At 40.7% G+C, this 24,204-nt stretch overlaps 4 protein-coding genes across 5 annotated transcripts; 3 read left to right on the forward strand and 1 right to left on the reverse strand.

The window, feature by feature from the left end:
• Positions 1 to 509: 509 nt before the first annotated feature.
• Positions 510 to 1,895, forward strand: LOC135641484 (pectinesterase-like). The gene is made up of 2 exons (XM_065156846.1): positions 510 to 981; positions 1,177 to 1,895. Exons 1-2 carry the CDS (start codon positions 510 to 512, stop codon positions 1,872 to 1,874), a joined length of 1,170 nt encoding a protein of 389 aa, XP_065012918.1. The 3' UTR covers positions 1,875 to 1,895.
• Positions 1,896 to 8,597: 6,702 nt separating this feature from the next.
• LOC135640084 (pectinesterase-like) lies at positions 8,598 to 10,607 on the forward strand. Its single transcript, XM_065154215.1, has 2 exons — positions 8,598 to 9,564; positions 9,803 to 10,607. Exons 1-2 carry the CDS (start codon positions 8,613 to 8,615, stop codon positions 10,495 to 10,497), a joined length of 1,647 nt encoding a protein of 548 aa, XP_065010287.1. The 5' UTR covers positions 8,598 to 8,612; the 3' UTR covers positions 10,498 to 10,607.
• A 1,628-nt stretch (positions 10,608 to 12,235) lies between these two features.
• LOC103990042 (uncharacterized) lies at positions 12,236 to 17,476 on the reverse strand. 2 transcript variants are annotated; one of them, XM_009409063.3, is made up of 5 exons: positions 17,344 to 17,476; positions 16,964 to 17,146; positions 16,164 to 16,802; positions 14,181 to 14,279; positions 12,236 to 12,790 (listed from the first exon to the last, which is right to left on the reverse strand). In XM_009409063.3, the coding sequence occupies exons 2-5, from the start codon at positions 17,108 to 17,110 to the stop codon at positions 12,464 to 12,466; spliced, it is 1,212 nt and encodes a 403-aa protein (XP_009407338.2). In that variant the 5' UTR covers positions 17,111 to 17,146; positions 17,344 to 17,476; the 3' UTR covers positions 12,236 to 12,463. The 2 variants fall into 2 exon arrangements, with proteins under 2 accessions (XP_009407338.2, XP_065010160.1); XM_065154088.1 differs by having other exon boundaries at positions 16,964 to 17,248.
• Positions 17,477 to 20,992: 3,516 nt separating this feature from the next.
• LOC135639647 (NDR1/HIN1-like protein 1) lies at positions 20,993 to 21,938 on the forward strand. Its single transcript, XM_065153497.1, has one exon. It carries the CDS (start codon positions 21,072 to 21,074, stop codon positions 21,702 to 21,704), a length of 633 nt encoding a protein of 210 aa, XP_065009569.1. The 5' UTR covers positions 20,993 to 21,071; the 3' UTR covers positions 21,705 to 21,938.
• Positions 21,939 to 24,204: the final 2,266 nt, after the last annotated feature.

Consider the following 24,204-nt stretch of genomic DNA (forward strand, 5'->3'; position numbering starts at 1 on the left):
TCGGTTAAGTCATCACTATCATTATAAGATAAGTTTGATTTGATGATACGCCCTCGAGGGACTCGACTAAGCATACCATGTTCTCAGGTCACTTGACATCTCTATGTCATAGGCAATATCTCAAATCGTAATATAGGTGAGCCTCGAGTGACTTGACCAACTCAACATATGTTAGAAATTAATTTCTCTTTATAACAATGGAAGGTCGAATCTAATTACCTCACTCTTACCGACTTAATATTATCATGAGAGGATTTTGATTCGATCTCCTAATATGACATGTCACACATACATATTAAATATATATCTGCATCATATATATATATATATATATATATATATATATATATATATATATATATATATATATATATATATATATATATATATATATATATATATATATATATATATATATATATATATATATATATAAAGTATCTAGTATGTATATAAGTAATCACATATCACATGAACAATCACACCAAATGATCATGGACCATAGCCTAATGAAGGACGGCCTTGTCACGGCCTCTCAGGTCACCAGCAATGCCATTGCCATCGTCGATGGGCTCAGTTCATTATTCAAGAACTTCCAAGTCCCCATCAACGCGACCAATATCGCCAGCCGCCGGCTACTGTCTCAGGGGAGCGATGCCAAGGGTTATCCCACGTGGTTCTCGGCCCATGACAGGAAGCTCTTGGCTGTCAATGCGAGAGGTGAGTTGAAGCCTAACATGGTGGTAGCTCAGGATGGGAGTGGAGACTATAAGACTATCAACGCTGCCCTCAATGCCATGCCCAAGAAGTATACAGGCCGCTATGTGATCTACGTCAAGTCCGGGATCTACGAGGAGAATGTCATCGTCACCAAGGACAAGGTGAACGTGTTCATGTACGGTGATGGACCAAGGAAGACAGTCGTGACTGGCAGCAAGAACAACGTCGATGGCGTTCAAACCATGAATACTGCGACCTTCGGTCTGACCTTTGCTTTCCTAAATCCTATATTATGCTACTCTTCACATCTACTCACTTACTGCAATCAATCTATATAGCACGTACTACAATAAATTAGATATTGATAGTTGAGACTGTGAGATAACGAGAGTGAAGCAAAACATGTGCATGCCCGATGTGACTGACCTCATGTTTTATGCAATTGGCATTTTCCAGCTACCGAAGGGCAGGGCTTTATTGGCAAGTATATGGGGTTCAGCAACACCGCAGGACCAGAGAAGCACCAAGCCGTGGCGCTTCGTGTGAAAGGGGACATGTCAGCCTTCTTCAACTGTCGTATGGATGCGTTCCAGGACACTCTCTACGTGCAGGCCCATCGGCAGTTCTACCGCAACTGTGTGGTATCGGGGACTGTTGACTTCATCTTCGGTGACTCCTCCACCATTCTTCAAAACTGCCTCATCGTGGTGCGGCGCCCCATGGACAATCAACAGAACACGGTGACAGCACACGGACGACAGGAGGAGAAGGAAGATACCGCACTTGTGATCCAAAACTGCTGCATCGTCCCCGACAAGCGCTTGTTCCCTGACAGGTTGAAGATCCCCAGCTACCTTGGTCGGCCTTGGAAGGCATACTCGAGGACCATCATCATGGATTCCACCATCGGCGACTTGATCAAACCGGAGGGATGGTTGCCATGGGATGGCGACCAGTTGTTGAAGACACTGTTCTATGCCGAATATGGCAACCGTGGGCCCGGTGCCGTGACCAGCGGCAGGGTGAATTGGCCTGGGTTTCATGCCATCAACAGGCAGACGGCCCAAGCGTACACAGTGAATTCCCTAATCCAAGGTCACCACCGGTGGATCAAGTATTCGGGCATACCCTATTTTGGTGGGTTTAAAAATTGATGTCCTTCCTATCTTGCATGCGTACACCCAATCTTGAGATATAAGATGTAAGAGACGTGTGGATATGATGATGAAAATAATAAAGCGAAAGACGGAGAGATTGAGAGGTGGGATCAACAAAATTTTCGGATAAATCTGTTGTTATATAACTTAACATTCAGTTAGTTATATTATCGACAATTTTTTATGATATGTTTATCAATATCTTTTTTGTCGTTCAATCTTTTGGATTTATGTCTAATTCTTTATCTTGATGCCGAATTTTTAGAATTAATATCTGATTTTTTGATATAATCCTTAAGTTTAATGTCTAATTCTTTGGCTTGTTATCTATTTCTTAGACTTAACATCTTATTTTCTGATATAACATCAAATTCTATAGCTTTACATCGGATTCCTTGGCTCAATATCTAAATCCTTGATTTAATGTTTCATATTCTGATTGTTTGCATCGTTAATCAAAAGTATTTTTTGTATCACCTATATAAAAAACACATTTGTACTGTATTCCTTTCTATTTCTTGTTTGGGTTTTTCAATCTTGCTTGTATAGTTGATCCTAATTATTTTGATTACTTGCTTCCCTTGATAACAATTCCTCACTATTTAGATGTTTCACTTAATTGAAGCATAAATTCCTTTAACAAATTTGTACTTTTATGATAGTAAATATTGTTTTCATTGATAATACTTTGTTCAAGGGAAAATATCATTGATATCTTGGTCAGCCCGACGTAATATGGACCCATATGTGCAAGACTGTCTAAAGTGTCTTTAAGGTGAAAACATCATACTCCTAATATGTCACCTACATGAAGATTGAGATCGAGAGATATTTTTCAATTGGTCCTTTCATTGCTCAAATTAGTAATTCGAGATCCCTAAGTATGGGTTCTAGTAGTTTAAAAGGAGTTTCTTGCATTGGGTTTAAGATATTATTTTAAACATTAGAGGATAAAAAAAGAGTTTATGATTGTCTTTCTCGTCATAATAGATGAAAATGATGCTTGTGATTGCCTTCCTTACTATAAATGATGAGAAGGAAGTTTATGATTATCTTCCTTATCGTAATGGATAAAAAGAAAGCTTAAGTTTGCCTACTTTGAATCTTCATCCAGATGGATAGAGGGTGCTTGAGATCTTATGTGGTGATCACATGTTGACATTGTATTCCCTATCATTTGTCCTCTCCCAAAAGTATCCTTCAGGATTCTTGTGAGAGAGGCTCAAAGTGTATTATTTAGTTCATTCATTATGGGAGCGTTCGAGATTTCCTCTTGCAAGTCAAACTTTTTTGACTCACACATCTTGGGCATATTTTACCCTATGCTTCTGCTATAGCAAATTTCTACTAGCATAGGTCGGGTTTTCCTAACTTATATGCTTCGAGCACAATTCATTCTATGCCTCCATCGTAGCGAATTTCTTTACGTGAGACAGATTTTTCTTGCTTATGTGTCTTAGGCACATTGGCCTTCAACCTCTGCCATAATAGATTTCTTCATGGGGGTCGAGTTTTTATGACTCGTGCATCTTGGGCACATTTTGCTTTATGCTTCTGCTATATTGAATTTCTACTAGCGTAGGTCGAGTTTTCCCAACTCACATACCTCGAGTATATTTCGTCATGTGCATCTGCCACAGTAAATTTCTTTATGTGGGTTAGGTTTTCTTGACTCATACATCTTAAGCACATTGGCTTGTGCCTCCATCTTAGCGAACTTCTTCACGCAAGTCAGGTTTTCCCGACTCATGCATCTTTGGCATGTTAGCCTTTTGTCTCTGTCGTAGCAATTTTTTTTTCTTACGCGGGTCGAGTTTTTCTGATTCATGCATCTCGAGTAAATTGGCCTTGTGCTTTCGTCGTGACGGATTTCTTCTCATAGGGGCTCGATTTTCTCAACTGAAGTGTTTTGGGCACATTAGTCTTATGCCTCCACCACGGTGGATTTCTTCATGTGGATTAGGTTTTTCTGACTTATGTTGTCTTGGGCACTTTGGCCTTATGCTTCTGTCATGGATGATTTTTCCTCAAGCAGGTCGAGTTTTCTCGACTCAAGCATCTCAGGCACAATTGGCCTTGTGCCTCTATTATAGTGGATTTCTCTTCATGTAGGCCAGTTTTTCTTGACTTATATGTCTTGTGTACATTTGGCCTTACTCCTTCGCCATGGCAAATTTCTCTTCACATAGGTTAGATTTTTTCAACTCATGTGTCTCGGGCACATTTGGCCTCACGCTTCTATTGTAGTGGATTTCTTTTCATGCGGGTCAAGTATTTTCAACTCACATATCTCGGGCGCATTTGGTCTTGTGCCTCTACTATAACAGATTATTTTTCACGTAGGTCAAGTTTTCCTAACTCACATATCTCTGGCGTATTTGGCCTCATACATTCGTCATGGTAGATATATCTTAGTGTGGCCTCGTGCCTCCATCATAGCGGATTTTTCTTCACGCAGATTAGGCTTTCTTGACTTGTATGTCTCTAGCACATTGGCCTTGTACCTCACTCATGGCGGATTTCTTCATGTTGGTTGAGTTTTTCTGACTCATGTATCCTAGACATGTTGGCCTTGTGCCTCCGTTATAGTAGATTTTTCTTCACATGGGTTGAGTTTTCCCAACTCATGTGTCTCGGGCACATTTGGCCTAGCGCCTCTATCGTAGTAGATTTCTGGTCACATAAATCAGGTTTTCTTGACTCACATGTCATGTGTGTATTTTGCCTTATTTATTTGCCGTGGTGGATTTCTCTTCACGCAGGTCGGGTTTTCCCGACTCATATATCTCGGGCACATTTAGTCTTATGCCTCTGTTATAGCAGATTTCTCTTTATGGGGGTCAGATTTTTTCAACTTTGATTCTCAAGCACATTTGGCTTTACACCTCCGTTATAGTGGATTTCTCCTCATGCGGGTCAGGTATTCTCAACTCACATGTCTTGGGAAAATTTGGCATTATGCCTTTATCATATCAATTATTCTTCATGCGGGTTAGGTTTTCTGGACTCATGCATCTCGGGCGCATTTGGCCTCATGCCTCCATTGTGGCAAATATATCTTGGCATGGGTCGAGTTTCTAACTCACATGTCTCAAGCGTATTGGCCTTGCATCTTTGTCATACCAGATTTCTCTTTACGTGAGCTGGGTATTTCTGACTCACATATCTCAGGCATATTTAGCCTTGCTACTCTACCATAGCTAAGTATTCTACATATAGGTTGGGTTTTCTTGACTCATGCATCTCAGGTGCATTTGGCCTCGTGCCTCCACCGTGGCGGATATATCTTGGCGTAGGTCAAGTTTCCCGACTCACATACCTTAAGCACATTTAGCCTTGTGCCTCCGTCATAGCAGATTTCTTTCACGCGGATCGGGTTTTCTTAACTCATGCATCTCAAGAACATTTTACCTCGCATCTCCATCATGGCGAATATTTCTTAGTGCGAATCAAGTTTATTGACTCACATGCCTCGGGCGCATTTAACCTTGCACCTCTGTCATAGTAGATTTTTCTTCATGCGGGTTTGGTTTTCTTGACTAATGCATCTCAGGCGTATTTGATCTTATGCCTCCACCATGACAGATATATCTTGGCGCAGGTCGAGTTTCCCAACTCACACGCCTCGAGTGTATTTAATCTCATGCCTCTGACATGGTGGATATATCTTGGTGTGGGTCAAATTTCCTGACTCATACACCTCGGGCACATTTGGCCTTGTGCCTCTCTCATAACGGATTTATATTCATATGAGTCAAATTTTACTAACTCACATATCTTATTTGCATTTGGCATTGCACCTCCGTCATAGCGGATTTCTTTTCATGAGGGTTAGATTTTCTCGCTTCACGCATCTTTGGCTTATTTGGCCTTACGCCTCTACTATAATGAATTTCTCTCTACATGGGTCAGGTTTTCTAAACTCACACATCTCGGACGCATTTAGCATCGTGCCTCCGTCGTGACAGATATATCTTAGCGTGAGTTGGATTTCCTAACTCACATGTCTCGAGCATATTTGGCCTCGCATCTCCTTTATAACGGATATATCTTGGCGTGGATCGGGTTTTCTGACTCACACGCCTTGGGTGCATTTAGCCTTGCGCCTCCGTCATAGTGGATTTCACTTCACGCGAGTTGAGTGTTTTTGACTCACACATCTCAGGCGCATTTGACCTTGCAACTCTACTGTAGTATATTCTCTTTATGTAGGCTAGGTTTTCTCGACTCATTCATCTCGAGCACATTTGGCCTTATACCTTCGCCATCGTAGATTTCTCTTCATATGGGTCGGGTTTCCTTGACTTATGTCTTTTGAGTACATTTGGCCTTGGGCCCTCGTCATAGTGGATTTCTCTTCACGCGGGTTAAGTTTTCCTGACTCATGTGCCTCAGGCACATTTAGCTTCATGCATCCTTCATGGTAGATATCTCTTAGTGTGGGTCAAGTTTCTCGACTCACACGCCTTAAGCATATTTAGCTTTATACTTTTGTCATAGTAGATTTCCCTTCATGCATGTTAGGTTTTTCTGACTTATATGTCTTGGGCATATTTGTCCTCGCGCCTCTATCATGATAGATTTCTCTTCATAGGGGTCGAGCTTTCTCGACTCACATATCTCAGGTATATTTGGCCCTACGCCTTTGCCATAGTGATTTCTCTTTACACTGGTTGGATTTTCCCAACTCACATGTTTCAAGCGCATTTAGCCTTGCACCTTCATCGTAGCATATTCTCTTCAAGCGAGTCGAATTTTCTCGACTCCCACATGATGCAATTCACAAAGGCATTGATCAAGGTGGACTTGCTGGAGCCATTCGTCCTTAGCACCGTGAAGATATCCCCGTCCCTCATCTTGCCAAAGATGAAATTCAACACCGTTTAGATCCAGGAGATCGCCTCTAACATCCCAAGGTTGACGATGGGGTTAATGGTGGGGTCATTCTTATTTAAGTGCAACAACTTCTAGTGCTTTTTCATGTTGTATAAGAAATTGATGAAGATGAGGACGAAGGGGATAGAGGCGAAAGGCCAAGTGGTAGTCGGCATCACCTCCAGGGGTGAAGTCATTAAGCTCGAGGACATGGTGCTATGGGGAGGCATAGCCATCGTTCTCGATGGTGTTGCCATTGTGAGCATTGCCGACGCACTTGATGAGCTAATCGAGGGTGATGTACTTTCCATCGTCTTGATTGATGTTAGCTCGGGGCTATGGTGGCCGAGTAGGCTATCACGGTCAATATCGTCTATCTCTACCATCGAGAAGGATCGTTGGTCAAACTAGAATATCCTATCCACAAACTAGACATGGTATTACTTTGCTATCCCCTTTTATCTTGTTAGGGTTTTTTATTGGCTGCCAGTACTGATGACGGTTGAGTTGCTGATTGTGGTTGAGATAGTAGCCTCACTTATTAGGGTTGCTAGGGCAAGAGCGGAATAACAGTTTGCATCACTCCCATTAATGTTTGCACCTACTGGGTGAGGTATAGGAACATCTCAACGAGGACATGCAGGTGGCTCGGGGTTGCCTCCGGGGGCGAGAGGCCTGGGTCGTTGAGCAGACACCCGTGTCACAATAGTATTTAAGCCAAGGTGGATACATCCATATATAGAAACAGCCTCCTCGCTCGAGCGTTCATTGAGAAGGTTGGTAGGCAAACGTTCTTGCGACATCGGACCCTTCCTCTAGTATCAAAATATCAGGAGAAAATATTGTTGACGTCTTGATCAACCCGATGTGATCTGAACCCGTATGTTCTAGACTATCCGAAGTATCTCCAAGGTGAAATTTTCGTGCTCCCCAAGTATCACCTACATGAAGATCGAGATCGAGAGATGTTTTCTGACTCAATCCCTTCGACCTAATACGGGAATTTATGAATTCAAAATGTTCAAAATGAGTCTCTTACAATGGATTTAAGATATATTTTTATATCTTAGAGGATGAGAAAGGAGTTTGTGAAAATAGTCTCTTACATTGGGTTTAAGATATCTTTTTAAACTTTGAGAGGATAAAAAAAAGTTTATGAATTTTATGTCTTAAGAGGACACGAGATTGTGTTTACCTGAATTTTAAAACTCATAAATCAATTACCTTCGTTATCATAATGGATGAAAAAAATTGTAATTATCTTCTTTATAATAATGGATGAGAAAGAATATTGTGTTTACCTACTGTCAATTTTAAGACTCATAAATCAATTAGATTTTATCATAAAAATATATTGTTTTCATTTTCAATCACATTAGTTCGGACGTGCTTCCCGCTAATTCTGTCGTTCCCATTGACTCGTTCCCTTCGAACCAGGAGGCGAAGAAACTTAATATAGCACTGAACGAGATCGGTTTACCCGCCTTACTGCAGGGAAGACCATGCATTTTTATGCTTAGCTGCATGTATTGCCAAGAACCGATAATTAAGATGGCTAAAAAAACGTCGAGATTAATGCAACGATTGCCAAAAAGAGCTCTTATCCACGTATTGTTCGTCTGGACGAAGTCAAGAAAGAAAACCGACGCGACGGTCTCTCATCTTTTACCTTTTTATCAGTTAGTTCGACCGTTATATAAGCACGCCCTCTCCTTCCTCTCGACGGCAGGCGGACAGATACTTGGGGAGCTCCGTCCCCAAAGTATCTTTCTTAGGTTTCCTCCTTTCACTCCGTCCACAATCCAAAGTAAATGCACACGCTTCTCTTGGATTAGCAAACAATACGAGGACCGTAAAGAGATGTCGAATAAGGTCGTCTTGGGTGCTCTCTCGGCGGTCCTCCTTGTGGCCGCCGTGATAGGGGCGGCGAGTGACGATTCCCCTGTCGCCTCCTCCAAGTCCGTGACGGCCATCTGCGCCTCCACTGACTACGCTGATGTGTGCGAACGGACCCTCAATGCTGCCATCAATGGCTCTGCCTCTCCCAAGGAGATCATACAAGCTTCCTTCATGGTTGCCATCAAAGAAATCGAAGCTGCCACCCACCTGTCCAACAACGTGAGTTTGAAAGCCACTGACTCGATGAACAAGGATGGGTTCGACATTTGTCGTCGACTCTTCGAGGATGCCACCGAGGAGCTACAAGCTGCCTTCTCGGAGACTCATGACCTTGACGGTTTGGCGAGAAGGACCGATGACATCAAGTGCTGGCTTTCAGCCGTCATCTCCTACCAGCAGACCTGCCTCGATAGCATCACTCAACCCGACCTACACTCGACCATGAAGGACGGGCTTGTCACGGCCTCTCAGGTCACCAGCAATGCCATTGCCATCGTCGATGGGCTCAGTTCATTATTCAAGAACTTCCAAGTCCCCATCAACGTGACCAATATCGCCAGCCGCCGGCTACTGTCTCACGGGAGCGATGCCAAGGGTTATCCCACGTGGTTCTCGGCCCATGACAGGAAGCTCTTGGCTGCCAGTGCGAGAGGTGAGTTGAAGCCTAACATGGTGGTGGCTCAGGATGGGAGTGGAGACTATAAGACTATCAACGCTGCCCTCAATGCCATGCCCAAGAAGTACACAGGCCGCTATGTGATCTACGTCAAGGCCGGGATCTACAAGGAGAATGTCCTCGTCACCAAGGACAAGGTGAACGTGTTCATGTATGGTGATGGACCAAGGAAGACAGTCGTGACTGGCAGCAAGAACAACGTCGATGGCGTTCAAACCATGAATACTGCGACCTTCGGTCTGACCTTCTTTGCTTTCATAAATCCTATATTATGCTACGTTTCACATCTACTCACTTACCATCTGACATATCAGTTGTGACCTAAGTTAGATATAGCAAACATATTACTGCAATCAATCTATATAACACTTACTACGCCAAACTAAATCTTGATAGTAGAGACAATGAAATATCGAGAGTGATGCAGAACATATGCATGTCTGACCTAAAGTTTTATGCAATTGGCATTTTCCAGCTGCCGAAGGGCAGGGCTTTATTGGCAAGTATATGGGGTTCAGCAACACCGCTGGACCAGAGAAGCACCAAGCCGTGGCGCTTCGTGTGAAAGGGGACATGTCAGCCTTCTTCAACTGTCGTATGGATGCGTTCCAGGACACTCTCTACGTGCAGGCCCATCGGCAGTTCTACCGCAACTGTGTGGTATCGGGGACTGTTGACTTCATCTTCGGTGACTCCTCCACCATTCTTCAAAACTGCCTCATCGTGGTGCGGCGCCCCATGGACAATCAACAGAACACGGTGACAGCACACGGACGACAGGAGGAGAAGGAAGAGACCGCACTTGTGATCCAAAACTGCCGCATCGTCCCCGACAAGCGCTTGTTCCCTGACAGGTTGACGATCCCCAGCTACCTTGGTCGGCCTTGGAAGGCACGCTCGAGGACCATCATCATGGAATCCACCATCGGCGACTTGATCAAACCGGAGGGATGGTTGCCATGGGATGGCGACCAGTTTTTGAACACACTATATTATGCCGAGTATGGCAACCGTGGGCCCGGTGCCGGGACCAGCGGCAGGGTGAATTGGCCTGGGTTTCATGTCATCAACAGGCAGACGGCTCAAGCGTACACAGTGAATTCCCTAATCCAAGGTCACCGGTGGATCAAGTTTTCGGGCATACCCTATCTTGGTGGGTTTACAAATTGATGTCCTTCTTATCTACCTAATAAAAAAGTCGGAGATTGAGAGGTGGGATGTTCCTATGGGAGACTTCTTCCTTAATTTCATTATTATTGATTGATACTCCTTTAGTGGCATATGTTGTTGTGCTGGTGTTCTACTAAATTTTCTGACATCTTTATTTCTATATCCTCGTAACTTTCCTTCCTTCGTTTACGTGAAGTAGTGGTTGAATTACCTTTTGTGATATCGATCGATTGATATATTATGTTATATTAACACATGTCAGTTTGTTGTTACGTTACTTCGAGCAACGAAAATATGGATAATTCCTTTATTTCAGTTTATGAAAGAGATATAATAACCCGTTACGAGTGCATGTACTAATACAATGATTGACTCTATCAAAACAATAGGTTTAATGGAACCTTTTATTCGGTGATGTTATCTAGTCTTATGTTATAAACCCCAATGCCGCCATGATGTAGATGAACATCCCCCTCATCCCTCAGCTTACACAACATATGACTCCTCCCCCATAACCGATCTAGTCGTCGTTCATCCCTACGTCTCACGACACCTCCCCATTCAGAAAACTACCCCAAGCTCCAAACTTCTATTCGCTAACCGAGGAGCAGACGTGAGACCCAAGGACGATTGTGGAGTGCAGCACTCTCGCACTCGGGTGTGTTGCACCGACCTTCCCCACAGCCAGCGTTCATCCTTGCGTTCCAGGACACATCCCTAGTCAGACAACTGCCTTAGCATCCATATGTCCATCCCCCGACCGAGGAGTAGTCAGGAGACTTGAGGCTCACAGTGGAGTGCAGCACCCCCACACTCAAGCGTGTTGCACCGATCTTCCCCGAGCCCAACACCTTATCGTCTGATTCGACAAACGACTCGTTCATGGCCCAACTGTAATTTTATGTAATTTTTGTAAGTAACTATGTTTTTGGTTTAACTTTTTTTTTTGTCTACCATTAATCTTTTTTAAATTGGAGGCACAAAAATTTATTTCTTTCAACCAAGAGAAGAATGACATAAGTAATTACTTTATACCTAATTGGCTCAAATTAAACACGAATGGTTCATGGCTAGAATCTGATGGTGTTTGAGGTGGAGGTTTCGGTTTGCACGAATATGATGGATCATCATGCACCGATGCCTTCATGGAAAGTGTTAACATCAAAGTTGAATGGTGAGGTGTGGCCACAATGGAGTGTTACACCACCAGAGTCTCGAGGTGGTAGCAGATCAATCAACCAAACGCGTTATGAGATTATTGATAAGGATTTGAATGTTGATCTAGATTCTATTGTGATCCGTGTTGCTTGTGACAGTGTTTAAGATCCTAAAAGAAGATCAGGTGGGGAAAGCCTGTATCAAGTCTGTATCGATCTCTTTAACGTTCAAGTTAGACAGTAGTATCAAGTATCAACAAACAAACAAAAAAATGTAAAAAAAAAAAAAAAAAAAGAATAAGAAAGACTATTTATACCCAGGGTTTGTAATTAGCAATGGTCAAAATTGTCTAAGGAACACATCTACTAACTACTAATATGTTATCAACACAACTACTAACTACTAATATGTCGTCAACTATGTTGTAAGACCACCTTGGTCAATACTAAATGTACGTCTCGCTTTGGATCTTAATTTCTTTTCTAAAAACATATCGAATGCACTTGAAATATTTGCAAACTCACTTTTTCTTTTTTCTTTGAGATCAAATGTACTCATAGCTCGGCAAGATCCATCGACCTACTGAATTGTCACATTTATTACTTTTGGATGAGCAGGGATCTCTTTTTATTAAAACAAATATACAACCTTTATGTAATATACTCTTTTTTGAACAAAAAACAGTCACTGTTGAAGTATCAACAGTCTTGTTTCATTTATCTCAATACCAAGGTCATGTCGATCTACAGCATCGACAGAAACCATTGAAGAGTTGGAACACAATGGCAGCTCCACTTAAAGTTCTCTCTTAGTTGTAATCTAGAGAACACTCGTGTGTATCTTCTTTATCTTGCCAAAAGCCTTCGCCTGATAGACCATGATCATTGTGATCATTTCGATGAAACTGGCGCATCTCCATGTTCTCGTGCTGGACTCTACCACTTATTTCCAGGCATAAACCATTTGTCATTCTCTTTCTTCGCTTTCCTTTGGCTGGATCTTTTCTAGGGCCTGTTGAAACAAAGACTGGCTGCAGACTAACGGTTGGATTAGGCTTTATGCGATTTGATTCTCTTTCTTCAGGTCTTAATATACTGTACTCTGTGTCTGAAGCTTCTTCCTTATTCAAGATTACCTGAAAACAAAACAGAGATTAGTGCAGTAGAACAAAACGTAAGTGCTATGTTCAGGACACAACTGCAGGATATCTATCTATCTCCGGCAAAGCTTAAATTTAAAGTCCACCCAAACACAGACAAAAAAATACTTAACTGCCGCATCATATCATGTATCTACAGATACTGCATAATTACAAATGAATTATAATTAAATAATATCAAGTCTGGCATAAAAAGCCTTCATAAGCACAAATATGTCTATTGAAGCAAAGAAAAAACTTGCATCAGAAATGGATAGTATCAAAAAAAAAAATGTAGAAAAATTTTCAATTAGTTCTCACAAGTTGATAGACTGATGAACTGCCCATCGAACTGGAACCAGAATACAGAACAAATGGACTTCTTAAGACTGCTTTCCTATGCATAATCTAAGCCATTTAACTAGTACCACTTTCACCTTCAACCTACATTAATAATGTTACGAGGAACATCCATATTAGAGGTTATTTATAGAACAATAAGAAATCAGAGGAACGAACTTATGAAGCAGGAATATGGATAATGGATATATATGCTAATATGACATCTTAAAAAAAAATAAGATACCAATATGAATAAGGCAATAAGAAAACATTTCAAAAATACAATATTGCATATGATATATATAATATAGTAAATAATATGACAACAAAAGGTATCATATATATGATACTTTTATACGATAACAAAAAAATTAGTAAATAATAACAAGTAATTAAGTAGAATTCGTAATATATGAGCCATGAAAGAGAGTAATTTTAGTGACAGTACTCAAAAAATATAGAAAAGACAACAAGATCTAATAAAATATGAAGTGAGATTTTTAAGTTATCTTCGTTAATTATATGATGATAATACAAAAGGTATATATGTTATATCTGATAATATATTTGTCTCTTCTATAGAAGTTCCAACATTCAAATATCACAAAATTCACTGAAACTTTTTTCAACAGTATCCATTATTCATTAAAAAAGCATTCTGCTCCTTTAATTACTTGTTTCACTAAATAAAGCTCAATTGACCAGACAATGGCTTGTTGTCATGATCAAAAATGGAAATTTTGATAAGTATCTTAGAAATATCCTAAAAGTGCCCTACATTATACAACCAACACTGATACCGCATGTACCTGAAGTATCCATTTTTGATAGGTATGAGCAAGCTGCATAGAGAAAATGTCATGTTTCTAGACCCTACATGTTTACAATCAAGTATAGTTTATAGCATTATGAAGACCAATTATTGGAGCAGTAGCAACAGTAAACATATACTTAAAAGGAGCAATACCACAAAATGATAGGACAAATAAACAATTTTCCATCACTTTAACTAGAAATTACAATTGCCAAACTACAAGTCACCAACCTTGCGGCCTAGCAAATCAAATGTGACAATAACTTTTCTCTTTCTTGCTTCAGCAGCTTCTTCAATTTCCTTTTGCTTTTTCTGTAAAAGCTGCTTCTCCTGAAGTACAGAAGCTTAATTGAGATCAATTCCATGCAACATTAAGGCATCTTCACAATAATGATAACAATATTACATAGAAATTTCAGCATTCAACAGCATGATATGGCTTCTTTACAGCTTCGTAAACAGGTAAACCAATAAAATCCAATTGTAAACAGCAAGAATGAACTTCAACTCGGCTGATGAATGATAATTTTTTGTTAAAGCAGGTTGATTTGACCTTGTCCAACTTGTAATGACACGACTTGAGTGTTCACCTTCTTAATTGGTTGTTGATGCTTGTGAATTGATTGTTGCATTAGACCATACATGTTGTTCAAGAAAGAGTTGTAAGTCAGCTATCCTCAACCTCCAGATATGTTATTAGCAGATTGATACAGCTATGGAGGATCGAGAGAAGATATAGGTGGGTTATAGTTGTATACTCTTTCTCAGTGAAGTTTGCTGAAATATAATTAGCCTGCCCGACTTCATAACCATAGTCAGCCTCTTTGAGCACCAATTTGTCTCTCTATTTGGGGTAAAATCCTCCAAGACTCACTAAAGCAGTAACGAATATACCTATTTCAATGTAGAAGAAGACCTACTCTCTTGCTATATGGCCTTGGCTTCTGTGGATAGGATGGGGATTCTCAAGTATTGTCCATCTGACTTGACACAACTATTGATCATCAAATTGCAACTAAACAAAATCCTACTATAATTAGGCATCATGATGAATACTATACATATAGTTCTTTAGTCCAGTTTAGAGGTAGGAAACAACTATCAAACTCTATCAAATCACTGTAGGGGCTGGTTTGCAGTTTGCACATAGACAAGGTAAACCTATAATGGTTTGTCTACCAATTTAGTGCTGAACCCCTCAAAATTGATCTATAGGGCTCAGATAGGTTGATTTTGATACATAGGTACAACTCAGGACCAGAAGTATCTTTATACTAGCAAACAACGCTATGAGACGGGAGCTAATGTGAAAAGACTATATTAATGTCCACGTAACTGATATTGAAGTCAGGCCTAGCTCTTGAAGTCGAGTCTACCATCAGGTTCAGTTCATTATCGAAGATAAAATTTTCAACACCAGTGGAATAGCTTTGGCCAAACCAATAGTGGCCAAAGTTGCCCAATCTAGGCCTCCAAATCATCCCACAAAAAAAACCGACGACTTGCGACCAAATAGAAAGGAATGTCAATGTCTACTTAGCACGTAACATTTGGAAGAACAAAATGTTAACAGTTAACAGGAATGCCCATATCCATTTCACTGATGCAAAAAAACCAGTCCAATGAGCAATAGCATCAACTTTCTGTTAACATAGAATGTTTGTGCCATTTTATTCTCATCAAAAGGAAATCAAAATGATAATTTCCTAATGTCTATTACTTAGGGTAACTTGAATATTTACTATCTGGATTTACAAACTGAGAATCTAATGCTTATGCTTACGATAACTTCCATATGAATCTCCAAACCACTCCTTGTATCCAATTTTAAGCCCATTTCAGTTGTTAAGCCTTTTATTAGTGATATATATTCAGTCATGATTACTCATTGGTGCTTCTACTAAGCCTTCTCTGACTAGCATTAAGCAAATAGAGAGATCATAAATGTTTGATGAAAAACCAACTAGGAAATGTTCCAGATCTGAGAAATTCTGTATAGCAGACTAGTACATCAGAATGCTTTTCTTTTCCAGTATAAATGATTCAAGAAAATGGTGAGCCAACGACTACTTGTTGATTATTTATCTTTGAACAGAGTTCCAAAACCAAAATCTTATTGTAATCAGGAAACAAAAGCAGTTTGAAGAAAAGCACAATTTTGAAGAAACTTGATGCAATCAAGACATGGAAAATTGATGGTTTAAAGAATAAGACCTCTGTGGAGAGCCAGCTATTTCCTTCGATCTCATAATAGTCACTCTGGTCATCAATAACTTTAGTCCGTGCTGTAGAGTTCCTATCATAATCTACAAGCCTTTTTGCATATGCTTCTGCTGCAGCTTCAGCTTCAGAAAGAGGAACTCCGGGGTCAGAAAGACCAGCATATGTACTGCCTTCTCTCAACACAAGCACACCGCAGAAACTGCAGGGACCCTCTCCTTCTTGTTCACATATGATCTTGCCACAAGATAAACAGTTGCTCACGAGCTTGTGCCGTCGAGCTTGACAAGAACAGGGCTTTCCTTGCTGGAAAACAACAGACCCCTTTGCTGCCTCAGCAAGGGTGACAGTTTTTCCACCCTTTTTCTTTTTTGGAACACTTGAATTTCCTTTAGATGCACCTCTGGACCCATTTTCCGTTTGATTGACATGAATCACTGTTGAATTTATGTCTTTAGACGGCCTTGATTGCTTTTTGGCTGCAACAACCATGCCTTCATCTGCCGGTGGCTTCGCATAGGCTTGAAACCCTGATGCTTTTATCTCTGCAACTTTGGCAGCAGAATCAACAAACCCCCTCTTTTTCATGTATTCTTGAATCATATCTTCTCCAGCTTCCAGGCCAATGATATTCTGCAGAATAAGGGCATCGCAAACCTTACTAGCATAAGACTTTCTGATATATAAGGATCGAAGGTCATGATGACCATCCTAAGAGTCGCTTATTTGAGGATGGAAATCATTATTGCCGAAAAAGCAAAACATATAGAGGGGAGAAAGAAAGGGATACGAACGGTGAGGTAATCGGCGGCGTCTTGAGGCGGGGCGAGCTCGCAGAAGGACACGAGACCGCGGATGAGATCCCCGTCCAAATCTAAGCCAGTTTCAATCCTCCCGCAGAGTTCCACCAACGCCTCCTCCAACCATTCTCCCGATCCCATATTTCTGCCTCTGGATCCTGTTCCCTCCACCGTTTCCTAGGGCAACCCATTATAAAGGCCAACATCGTTGAGGGCTTACGCAAGGAAAGAAATTTCAGGTACCGGGACCCGTACCAGACTACGGGTCCGGTCACTCAGCTGGAGGAGGGGGAAGAAGAAGGAAAAAGGAGGTCGGAAGAAGAAAAAAGAAAGAAAGGAAGGAGGAGGAGGAGGCAATGAAGGAAGAGGAATACCGTAGGTGAGGCGGCGGCGGGCAACCGGCGGCCGCGGGCGACGGGCAAGGGCGCGGAGAGGGAGAACGCGCGACTGCGGTGGCGCCACAACGCAGAGTTAGGGCTCGCGACTCCTCCGATTGCTGGATTAACAAAGATGAAAAATCAATGGATCAACCAATCCGATTGCAGAATTGATAAAATAATAGCATACTTAATAAATATACAATAAATTTATATAAAAAATTAATTTTACGTTGTTTAGGTGATTTATCCAAAAAAAAAAGTATCTTTTCACTTTTTACTATTATTTTAAACACCAAAAGACCCACAAACTTTTAAAAATAAAATAAAATTCCTAAAATGTCTCGTAAGATATGCAATCCTTAATTTTAAAGAGATTCGATCCCAATATCTTACGATAAACTATTAAAATATTTCACAGTTAAATTAGTTAACACATTTTTATGATACTTTAATAATATTTAAGTTCATATAAATATTCAAATAATTTAGTGAATTAAGTATATTTTCTTTAGGAAAATATCATACCTCATGTCTGCCTATCGAGTCTTTAATAACCATCAATATGGAGCAGAGAGATAATTGCATGAGCATTCATATAAGATTACCAAACATAACTCTTTGTAATAGGTTTGCTTGACCATCAAGCATTAGAGTCATTAACGATTTTTCTTTCACTAGAGTTTAAGCTTATAGCTACTGAACTTAATGATTAGTCATATATGTTAAATTGCTATCTTTATATCTATACTGATATACTAGAGGTTGGGTTTCAATTATCCCTCCATCTTTTCTTTTTCTTTTTTTATTAAGGACATTCTTATCCGAAAAATCTCATCTATCAACCTAGCACCCAACTCATAATGTTACTTTACAAGTTTCATCGAGGAATATCTCGATATCAATATTATCGCAATATTTATATTATCATATACATATTACAATGTTTAATTCAGGACATCAATCATTTACCTTTTGGCCTAACATGAGTGTAGGTTTTCAAGCTCTAATAAGGACTTAAATGGAGGGTTCTTTTGAATCTCTTGAAGCAACAAGGAGTCTTTTAGCTTAGTCTTCTTTGTCCATACGATCCTTTCCCTCCGAGATTGATCGGAGCTAAAAAGGGATAATTAACCTAAATCACCCAAGTTTTGTCCAACTTGAATGTCATTACTTAGATGAGCGAATATTAGCTCATTGAAGCTAAGTTATGTCCCATCTCTAAGGGTTGATAGTGAGACTTCATGTAGCATTCATCCAAATCACCAACAAGAGGAGCCTTGCATGACTCGTATGAGGAAGCACCTCAACCTCTTAATTGAGTCTTTCCTTGAGTTGGTTCAAAAAGATCTAGCGATTAAGATCATCAAAAGTATATGGTAATAGACCACCTCAAGAAATAGGTACAATAAGGGATGATATAAATTATGTAGGGTATACTATGATAAAAACTTCTCTTATGTTTAAATTGATATATATAAAGTAGTAGAGTAATACAACATTCAAAGGATTCAAAAATTAAATATATTTTCTCTCGAGTAAAAGTATACATTAAAAAAAAAAACTTAAGCAAAGAATTAATTTATGGAAATAATTATATAGTATCATCAAATATTACTATTGATTATGTAAGATACTTAATAAATCGAGACAACTAAGGACCCAAATAGGTATTGGGCGATTAAGTGAAGCACTCTTCCATGCTCTTAAGAGGACATGGAAAGTGTTTCACGAAGCACCCAAATTCCATGTGTTGGGCCGATTACATGAAGCGCTTTTCCTTATCCTCTCACGTAGTATTAGCTTCATATACATCTTTTACTTGATCTTGCAAAAATGAAACTATTAAATCCTTTCAAGAGAAGCCGTCACTCCGTACAGCTCTTCTTCTTGTATCTTTCTATCTCTCGCACTATCAACTTCTGGAGCGATGCTCGATAAACGAAGATTCCATGTTTCATATGCTTCCTAACTAGATGAGGATGGCAGCGTGTGGTTGAGATACAATTAGTGTCTTCTCTGGTTGGTAAGATGTGTTTTTGTCTCATTTGCCCCCTTCATTTCATTAATGGGACAGGTCGTGATTAGTTGACGAGGTTCTTTCCTCTCACAACGATGATGGAAGTTAATATGAGATGTAGCTATTAACGTTTTTCTAGGAGGTGGAAGTATGTGGCTCGCCTAACATGCATGCGGTGGTTCGCGAGACGATAAATAGTCCTATATATTTTAATATCTTAAATATTAATTGATAATAATAATATTTTACTCCCATTTATTAAATATTTAGAGTTTGGAATCTATACTTTTAACCTATAAAATATTGATCTAATAAAATAATAATTAGCTTAGCCACAATCCACTAAAATTAAATTCTTAATTTTCGAATATATATATATATAGAAGACTCGACTACAAGGAATATAATAACGTATTAGGGACGCAAGGAGGAATAGATCATCCGCCATAGCGTCAATGCTTTCCTTTCGGGGCCCACCGCATGTCTGTTTTGTGTTACGAATGAGAAATTGACTTGAGTGGCGCAGCGTGGCCTGTGCTTGTTTAATTCGTTCGATCACATCGGACACTGAGGTAAAAAGTGCTTCGTGGATACTTCCATTCCTCTCTATCTCTAAATTTTGTCGGCTGGAAAGGATCTCTCTGTTGTGGGCTGCTGCCTTCGATCTTATCGAATCGCTTGTATGCCGAGGTTTGGTGTAACTCCTTTTGGTGGCTTAAAATGCCGTAGGGTGAAAACAATATATAAATACATGATTGTAGCTACTTGGCTATGCTTTTTATGCCAGGCTTCGAAAGGAACAACGCGATCGGTCATCTATTTGACTTTTGCTTGATCATCTTAGATTATTATACGCTTCGTATTTCCACACGTCCACATCGTAGACCTCCTTTACCCGTCAACATAATAATGACGGGAAGAATAATTCGTGCGTAGCAGAGATACTTGTGAGACCTCACGGAGACATGCATCGTCGCCGCAGACGTGTCTCTTCCAAAAGGAACGACGACGACGCCTTCTTTTTTACCACCCTTCTTCCTGCCGTAGAAAAGTGACTTAGCTTTGCTACTTCTTCTGTTTCTTATGATTATGCTACTTCGTACGTTAGGAGATCCATCACCCTACGAGTGGTTAAGCCATCTTTGCTTTGTGATATGATAGAATATTTGCGAGTGTAGGACGACGGAGCAAACCTCTCACTGGAAGAGAGTCTAAAGGGGAAAAGGAGTGGCGAATGATGCGTGCGCAGATTGCAAGAAGCCAAAGGTTGGTGGCACGTCGCAGTAGTGGAGGATAGAAAGGTGTCTAAACTCATTCCATCACTGCCGACCCACAGCTTTGGACAAGCATCTGTCTGAGACAAGGAATGATGGTAATCGCTCGTCACTCGATGCACTAAATTACCGTGAGAATCGGGAATCATATCATACGGTAAACAAGCGATGGATCACCTAATATTTCCCATATTTTTTTACTTTTACCGAGCATAGGAGAAGAATCTTATCCTTAATCATCAGTCACAGGCTCACCACCGCACACCCGAGCACACCATGCCATCGCACTAATCTTCTATGCCATGGTGTAGTACTACCATTCTTTTCTTTCTTATATATTGCTTCACTTGCCTGCCACCGAACCTTCCTTGTCTCCTCCATTGACATTTCTACTGCGTTCATCCCTCAATTTGCGTGTGGTTTTGAAGAAGATGTCGGACAAGAACTGCGGCGACCACAGCAAGTGGTGGAAGCTCCGGAAGCGCTTCTGGCGCATCATAGGGTGCATCGTCGGCTTCATAATTCTGATCCTTCTCATCATCCTCATCATCTGGCTGGTGCTCCGCCCCACCAAGCCCCGGTTCTACCTGCAGGGCGCGGTGGTGCTGCAGTTCAACTACACCGGCCCACCCAGCAACCTGCTCTCCACCGTCTTCCAGGTCACCATCGCCTCCCGCAACCCCAACGACCGCATCGGCATCTACTACGACCGCATCTTCGTCTACGCCGCCTACAAGAACCAGCAGATCAGCCTCGCCACCGCCCTGCCCCCGATGTACCAGGGCCACAACGACGTCGTCATCTGGTCGCCCTACCTCTTCGGCCCCAACGTCCCGGTGGCGCCCTACCTCTGCGACGCCCTCACCCAAGACAAGGCTTCCGGCTTCCTCATCCTCCACGTCAAGATCGACGGCCGCATAAGATGGAAGGTCGGCTCCTGGACCTCCGACCACTACCACCTCTTCGTCAGCTGCCCGGCCTTCCTCACCTTTCAAACCGGGAGGTCAGGATCCGACGCCACCGTCAGGTTCCAGCAGATGTCCGCCTGCAGCGTCGAAGTCTAAGGACGCCGAGCTCCAGTCTGTCTTTAGCAGGTTTTTTTCTTCTCTCTTTAGGCTTAATTAGCCGTAACGCACGCTGTTCCATGTTATGTAGCAGAAGGCCAGGCTGTGATAGACACATTAAGGGGAGGAGGATGATGATGGGAGAAATTAATAATGGTTTATAAATTCCACCAAGATCAACTGATGTATTTGCAAGCCAAATGTTGAATACTAAGCATCACATGTTTATATATATATCTGATGATTGGGATGACACTATCTAACCTTTTTTCTTTTGTGCATAACAATACAAATAACAGTGCTTTTTTTCTCGATTAGAACTAATAGAAAACTGTATTGATCAAGATGAATCACCAATTGGTGCTCTAAAGTAGGCGATGGGTGCATGAAGTTGGCACCACAAGGTAACCAATGGCCACTTTGTCCGACCCAATCAAACGCTTGACGCCATCGATGTTATGCTTAGTAATGCCGAGCCGGAGGAGGGTGGAAGAAGGACCCACGAACTCCCATAGTCTCCTCATACTGGTGGAGCATGTGGTAGTGGTTGGTATCTCGTTCTCACCCCAGCGTACTCTATTGATGGGTCGAAAGCGTGGCTTGGAAGGAAAGAGACAACATATTGGAGACCCCAAACGAGCAACACAAGGAAAGAACACCGTATTCCACATGAAACAGGACTTCATGAACGAGAAATGCTGAGCTTGGCACCACCAAATAGAGCCTTCCTATGGTCCAATAGATGTTACTCATGCTCTAAATCTTGTTTGTGATGTCACGGCAGGTTCTAATGACAGCCGTATTGGAAATGAATACGTATATTTATCAGATATTAAAATGACTAGGAACAATAAAAAACAAAAACAAAAGTGGGGAACAACTAAATCACTACAGATATGGACCGAGTTAGAGTCTCACTTAGAAAGACAAGAATAGATTATGACGATTGAATAAGAAGAAGAAGCTAGAAAGAAAGAAGGAATAAGGGGAAAAAGAAAAGAAACATGAGAAACTTATCACTCCAAATACTTCAAATTAACTGATATGTAAATTGTTGTTAGGATCAATTGATTAAGCTTAGCTAAATCATGGTTACATGAGATTCGTTGAGTCCTAATATAATTATTATTTATTATGGCTCTTCCAACAGTAAGCCAAATCATCTAACAGATAATGTTGATTATCCGAAAGAGACGATTAATTAGATTCTTACAAGCATGAAAAACTAAATTTATCTTTCTTGGATCCTAAAAACTCAAAGGGGCATAAACTAAGCAAATTCTCATTCGGTGTGACTCTCTACATAAGAAGCCTACTGTAGACAACTTGCTTGTTTTGAATGGATCATACACCAAACCATGTTCGAAGAATTAGTGATCGATATGATTGGGTCCAAGTAAATTTGAACTCGTTATGACTAAATGATTTGGATCACTTAGGGAGAAAAGGGTGTCAAATTGACTTTTTGACGCAATTGACTTATAGTAGATTTCGATCTAATCGAATTTATATCTATCAAATTTTGGGCTCCAGCCCATGTAGAATATCGGGCCGAGCTCCAAACCTTTTTTGTTGCAATTAGTGGTTGTTTTCCTAATTCAAATAGCATGGTATTACGTTGAGTTATACGATTGTACTAAAGCTTCACTTACCAGAGAAGCAAGACGTGTTGAGATGCCATACACAAATAATAAACGAGATTTCTATTTGCAATGTATTTTCTTTGTTATTTATAACCTAATTTTAAGAATTTTTAATATCTCTAAATATTCTCTCAGCTTGTCACTTAATTTCAAACGAACCCTTTCAACTCCATAAACCTCTTTTTATCACTCTTCTGCTTCTTCTCCTTCGGAGGAGATGCAATTAGAGTTTGATGTTTTAAGAGACAATTGATCGACGGATGAAATGAGTTGTATAAAGTAACAATTTTTGAGGGAGTATGAGAATTATATTTTATTATTTTTTAGATGATAGTATGAAATAAGGAGATTGCCAATAACAAAAAGGATTGCCGATAACAATCACTATAATACAGATGACCAAGAAAATTAAGGACCTCCTACGTAATTCTTCCATCGATTCTCTATGATCTATCACTAGGAAAAGCTACCATATTCTTCAGAGTTGTCATCACGCCATATCTAACAGATAACATATATAGCGATAGGATGAAGGCATTAGGGGTTGTGCACAAGTATGAGTGCCGTCCTTCCTTGTATACAAAGCCTCACCGGAAACTGTTTGTCTCGGGATCGCTACCTTCTCTTATGCCCTCATCACAAGCTAGCAGGGCAACTTGTCGATGCTCTCTTTTTCCGAGCTCCACTATTAGCCACCCAGCAGCAGCTTTTGTTGCCAAGGGAGGCCCTCCTTGCCCACAACCTCCATCAAACAAATATCTCAGGACGGAGACACATCATTGCAAAAGCATCATTTCCCCAACATATATTGTCGTCCTTCATGCCATGCATGCAGTTTCTACTCTCTATGACTAGTA

Source organism: Musa acuminata, chromosome BXJ3-6 (assembly GCF_036884655.1).
Source record: "Musa acuminata AAA Group cultivar baxijiao chromosome BXJ3-6, Cavendish_Baxijiao_AAA, whole genome shotgun sequence".
Taxonomy (NCBI): domain Eukaryota; kingdom Viridiplantae; phylum Streptophyta; class Magnoliopsida; order Zingiberales; family Musaceae; genus Musa; species Musa acuminata.

Bases quoted from the DNA above. Each gene is read 5' to 3' on its own strand.
- LOC135641484 (XM_065156846.1), top strand. From the start codon at position 510: ATGAAGGACGGCCTTGTCACGGCCTCTCAGGTCACCAGCAATGCCATT. The intron at 982-1,176 runs GTCTGACCTTTG...GGCATTTTCCAG, and splicing joins CATGAATACTGCGACCTTCG to CTACCGAAGGGCAGGGCTTT.
- LOC135640084 (XM_065154215.1), top strand. From the start codon at position 8,613: ATGTCGAATAAGGTCGTCTTGGGTGCTCTCTCGGCGGTCCTCCTTGTG. The intron at 9,565-9,802 runs GTCTGACCTTCT...GGCATTTTCCAG, and splicing joins CATGAATACTGCGACCTTCG to CTGCCGAAGGGCAGGGCTTT.
- LOC103990042 (XM_009409063.3), bottom strand. From the start codon at position 17,110: ATGGGATCGGGAGAATGGTTGGAGGAGGCGTTGGTGGAACTCTGCGGG. The intron at 16,803-16,963 runs GTTCGTATCCCT...CTTATTCTGCAG, and splicing joins ACGCCGCCGATTACCTCACC to AATATCATTGGCCTGGAAGC. The intron at 12,791-14,180 runs GTTGGTGACTTG...TTTTGTTTTCAG, and splicing joins TTGATTTGCTAGGCCGCAAG to GTAATCTTGAATAAGGAAGA.
- LOC135639647 (XM_065153497.1), top strand. From the start codon at position 21,072: ATGTCGGACAAGAACTGCGGCGACCACAGCAAGTGGTGGAAGCTCCGG.